At 43.6% G+C, this 5299-nt stretch overlaps 1 protein-coding gene across 1 annotated transcript in view; it reads left to right on the plus strand.

The window, feature by feature from the left end:
- The first annotated feature begins 1597 nt into the window (after positions 1-1597).
- Positions 1598-5299, plus strand: part of ACTR6 (ARP6 actin-related protein 6 homolog (yeast)) — a 13073-nt gene continuing 9371 nt past the window's right edge. The window contains exon 1 of the mRNA XM_010008079.1: positions 1598-1767. Coding sequence (XP_010006381.1) covers positions 1598-1767 — 170 coding nt within the window. The remainder of the gene's footprint in view (positions 1768-5299) is intronic.

The raw sequence follows: 5299 nt of genomic DNA on the forward strand, positions 1-5299 counted from the left end.
AAGAGCAATCCTGAGGAGAAGGACTTGGGCTTGGTAGTTGATGAGAAGCTCGACATGAGCCACCAGTGTGTGCTGGAGCCCAGAGAGCAACTGCATTCTGAGCTGCATCAAAAGAAGTGTGGCCAGCAGGGCCAGGGAGGTGATTCTGCCCCTCTGCTCTGCTCTGGTCAGACCCCACCTGGAATACTGTGTACAGTTCTGGTGCCCTCAGCACAAGAAAGAAATAGACCTGTTGGAAAGGGTCCAGAGAAGGGCCACCAAGATGATCAAAGGGCTGAAGCACCTCTGCTATGAAGACAGGCTGAGAGAGTTGGGGCTGTTCAGCCTAGGGAAGAGAAGGTTCTGAGGAGACCTTATCGTGGCTTTCCAGTACTTGAAAGAGGCCTACAGGAAAGCTGGGGAGGGGCTTTTCATCAGAGAAGATAGTGATAGGACAAGGGGTGATGGTTTTAAACTGAGAGAGGGGAGAATTAGGTTACATATTAGAAAGAAATTCTTCACTGTAAGGGTGGTGCAGATCTGGAATAGGTTGCCCAGGGAGGTTGTTGATGCCCCTTCCCTGGAGGTTTTTAAGGCCAGGTTGGATGAGGTTTTGTGCAACCTGATCTAGTGGTAGGGTTCCCTGCTTATGGCAGGGGGGTGGGAACTTGATGATCTTTAAGGTCCTTTCCAACCTTAATGATTTTATGATTCTGTGATTCTAAAAAGAATATACAAGGGGCAAGGAAAGTAAGACCCATGCTCTGTGTTCCCATTCCAAGTGTCCTGGGATCATAGCTCTGGCACAAAAAAAAGGGAAAGCTCAAAGGCTCTTTACTGATGTCAGAACTGGAAATCAGAAATGTTGCTGTCCAGTAGGCTTGATCTGAATCTTGACCTCATGTTTCACACTGAATGGAAGAATGAAGGAAAACGCACAGATCAACCCCTCCCCACCCCAGGGAGTAAGAAGAGCACATGATAAGCAGCCCAGCTTATCCCTTGTGTCAAGCAGAGTATCTGACACTTTAGAGCCTGACACAAATTAATATCAGGATATCTCCAGATTATGTTTATTAAGACTTTGGACTGATTCTCCAAAACAAAGTCACATGCAGGCAGATTAATTTCTGCTAGTATGTTCGTGCTAACTAGACCACTGCTGTGTGAAAATGGAACTTGATACAGAGTTCCACATACTGACTCCTGCTCTGAACAGGAGAAGGGAACCATTTATGAAGAAACTTCTGAGAATTTCATCAGCTGTCATCTTAATACAATAACCACAAAGAGGAATGCCTAGCCTTCCTGAATACTTTGCACTTATGAACATTGCTCAGTAGGTTTTCTTTATCTAGAAACCAAGGCTTTTTGCTTTTGTGTCACAGGAGAAAAAAAGGGGTGGCTGTAGTATGATCATCACATGTATTGCTATGGGTCCCGCTGATCTAGACCCTGACCCACCAAATTTCCATATTGCCTTCAGACCTGTCTGGTCACTGTGGGGCTCTCTGGGGATTCTGGCCCCGGTTTACCCCACCAGACCTGATCCTGACCCTGACTTGAAGATTGATTTCTGTGCTTGACCTTGGATCTGCTTTGTCATTACACTCACCTGATGACCTGGGCTCTGGACTGTCCTCCCTATGACTGCCTGCCTTACTCCCTGGCTGGAGGTGGAAGGACCGGCCCTGGCTGGCAAGGTCCTGCCCTGCTGGCACAGTATCCCCCTCAGCTCCTGGTTTATGGAACAGATGACACTCATGTCACTGTGAAAGAACCCCACTTGTTAGTTTATCTAGCATACTAAACTGATCTCAAAGAATTGTGACTTTTATTTATCACAGGTAATTTCTTGGGCCTAGTTGTGAACTCTCTTCATTCAATAGAATATCAAAGAACCCAAGAATGTAGAGTTTCCCACCAGGCAGTTATATCATCCATCAGCCTGCCTTTCACTGTCACCTAAATAAAGATGCATCGAGTCCTGTTCATGTATACTAAGTCCAAGATAATGCCCCCCATCTCAGGGTCAAAGATGCAACAACTTCATCCTCAAGGACAACATTCTTTGGATGTTCTAAGCAACCTGCAAATTCTGTAGCTGGCTCCGTTCAGTCACTCTGAGGCTGCATGTTTCTGCAGAGCAGAGCAAATAAGCACCTGTGTGCTTTTGTGTAGGGTGTGCAAATAAATGGAGTTTGACTTTTCATGTGGTCATGTGGAATGTGTAACTGTAAAACCTGAAATGGAATAGAGAAAAAAAAAACAAAAAACCCAACCAAAAAAAACCCCAACAAAAACCAAAACCATTACTAGAGCTCCCACAACTTCAGAAACACGAAGGTCACAAAATTAACCATAAAAAAAGTTATTTTTCCCTTCAAATAAAGTAGTCAGAAATATAAGTAAAATGTGACTGAAGAAGTTCTGATTTGGTTTCAGTGAGTGCTTTTATTTCCTACTTGCAGAATGAGAAATTTGCCCCAGCTTCATATGGACAATGCAAAGGAAAACAGACTGTCTTCAAATGCAGATGTCCTAGGCTTCAGTAGACTGAGGGAACATTATTAAAAGTTAAAGAGCATTACAGAATACCAATTTTATGATATTGTAGGGGGCAATGTATATAGTTTTCTGCCATGTGGATATTTGACAGTCATATTTATGTGTCCTTGCTATGTTATTGACTTTGTCTTTGTTAGATACTCTATCAACAGAAAATATTATCAGAAGTGCCACTGCAATATATGGGTGAATAGATAAACTCAATAAATGCTCTCAGTTAGCAATGATAGTAAACTTGAATTGTGAGAGACTTAAATATTGATGTGTATCAACCACTGCACATAAATGAAGTGAACTGTTAAAAGCCTGGCACTTGTCCTGTAGGTGCTAAAATATTTTTATATATATATATAAATATATATATATAAAAATATAAATTGCTGGAGCTAGTATCTAGGAGAAAGTAAAAATTAAATTCTGGCTTTCACCTTTATTTTCACAAAGGAAAAGTTAGCAATAGCTATAATGATTCTTTGTGTCTAAAGTATTCTAGTCACTTTTTGTTATTAATAAAAGGGCAATATGTGATTTTAAGAGCATTATTTTATATGTCTCTGTAACACTGTGATTACCTAAAGCATTTGTCAAAATTCTATGTTTTGTGTATTTTGGGTTTAAATACAAAACCAAAATTTACTATTACTACATCTGTGGGTGGGCAAAGAAGGAGAACAACCAACACTTTAAAGTTTTCTTTAAAAGAATCTAGAAACTTCTGAACTGGAAAAAGGCTTTTGATAATTCCTGTGACCTGTCCTCAAGAAACAAACATCGTATCTGCTAGAGCAGGGATTAAGGATGCTGTTCTTAAGATACTGACAAGCATGTAAAGAGGATTGGTCTCAAATCAGATTGCCATGAGTTCTGCCAAACATCCTGGGTCCTGGAAAAAACATTTAATATTTGTTAGGCTAGAGAGTAATCATATGGCGTAGCAGTTATTTTTAGGATCTGATATTTCCAGGTAAGCCAATTGCATACAGATACAAAACTGTAATACACTTCCTGTTTTATTGGATAACAACAAAGACACCAATGATGGAAAGTAAAATATATAAATAAAGCAAAATCCATCATAAAGACAAGTTTAAGATCATGTACCTGGGAGAACATAACCAAAAAGCCCAGGTCAGGCTCAGCTTTGTGTAGCATGGGAGCAGCCACTCTGGAAGGGATCTGGGGGTGCTGGTGGACAAACGGAGCCATGAACCCATGCTGCTCAGTGCCTTTTAGGCCACACTGGTGTGCTGTGTCCAGCTCTTAGTCCTGCAATTCAAAAAAGATGTAGACAGACAGGAAATCATCCAAATGAAAGTGATCAAAGGCTGAAGAACCTGCCCTGCCCTGCAGGGAAAGCCTGAAGGAGTTAGGTCATATCTCCTTAAAGAAGACTCAAGGGGAACCTCATCACAGTATCCCATTACTTAAAAGACAGCCACAAAGAGGGTGGAAACTCTCTCTTCACAAGAAGACATGGGACAACAGGTACGAGTGGCATTGGGAGAGGTTTTACCCTAATCAAATAATTGTTTTTATAGTGAGAACAGTTAAGTCACTGAAACCACCTCCCACGGCTGTGGTGGAGTCCCCATCACTGGAGGTTTTTGAGATAGTTAGACAGAGTGTTAAGATCATCTCGTATCAGCTCCCTTTCCCACAGAAGGTTGGAGTAGGTGGTCTTTCAAGGTCTCTGCCAGCCTGGCCCGTTTTGTGGTTCTGTGATTCAGTAAGGGTGTGTGGTATTTGACACAGACCTCAGTAGAACAAGAACGGGTCAGTGACAGTGAATACCAATAGCACTGGTTTGTATACTAGTTATAATAAGAGTGTTAATTAAAACATCCTTGGAACAACAATAATATAGTTATGGTAGAATTTGAAAAGTCTTCTGCCTTTAAATTTTTTAACATTCTTACACAGGAAGGCCCCACTTAGCATGCTTAGTTCTCACACAGGGTGAATTTACAGAATCACAGAATGGTTTGAGTTGGAAGGGACCTTTAAGATCATCTAGTTCCAAACCCCATGCCATGGGCAGGGACACCTCCCACTAGACCAGGTTGCTCAAAGCTCCATCCAACCTGACTTTGAACACTTCCAGGGATGAGACATCCACAGCTTCCCTGGGCAACCTGTTCCAGTGTCTCACCACCCTCACAGTCAAGAATTTCTTCCTAACATTTAATCTGAATCTACCATCTTTCCACTTAAGACCGTTAACCATCATCCTCTCACTACAGGCCCTTGTAAAAAGCCCCTCCCCAGCTTTCCTGTAGCCCCTTCAGGTACTGGAAGTCCACTATGAGGTAACCCTTTTCTCCAGGCTGAACAGCCCAAACTCTTCCAACCTGTCTTTATAGAAGAGGTGCTCCAGCCCTCTGACTATCTTTACAGCCGTTCTCTGGACTCGTTCCAGCAGCTCCGTGTCCCTCTTTGTGTTGGGGAGGGCAGACCTGCTCACAGTACTGCTGGTGGGGCCTCACAAGAGTGGAATAAAGGGGGAGAACCACCTCCCCTCAGCCTTCCCTGATCTCCTTCCTGCCCAATGCACTGGTTTCCCGAGCACTGACATGCCAGGCGCAACCAGGGCGAGACCCGCAACCCACCCAGCACAGGGACCACTCAGCAAGAGGGGGTCTCTCACTTCGCACACACTCGAGAAAGGCTCGGGCCTCCTTCCCCGCCCTCTCTCGCGCTCACTGCTCCGTGCACGCTGCGCCCTTCCCCGGCCGCGCTGGCAGGGCTCGCCCAG

Source organism: Chaetura pelagica, unplaced genomic scaffold (genome assembly GCF_000747805.2).
Source record: "Chaetura pelagica isolate M959 unplaced genomic scaffold, ChaPel_1.0 scaffold50, whole genome shotgun sequence".
NCBI classification, from domain to species: Eukaryota; Metazoa; Chordata; class Aves; order Apodiformes; family Apodidae; genus Chaetura; species Chaetura pelagica.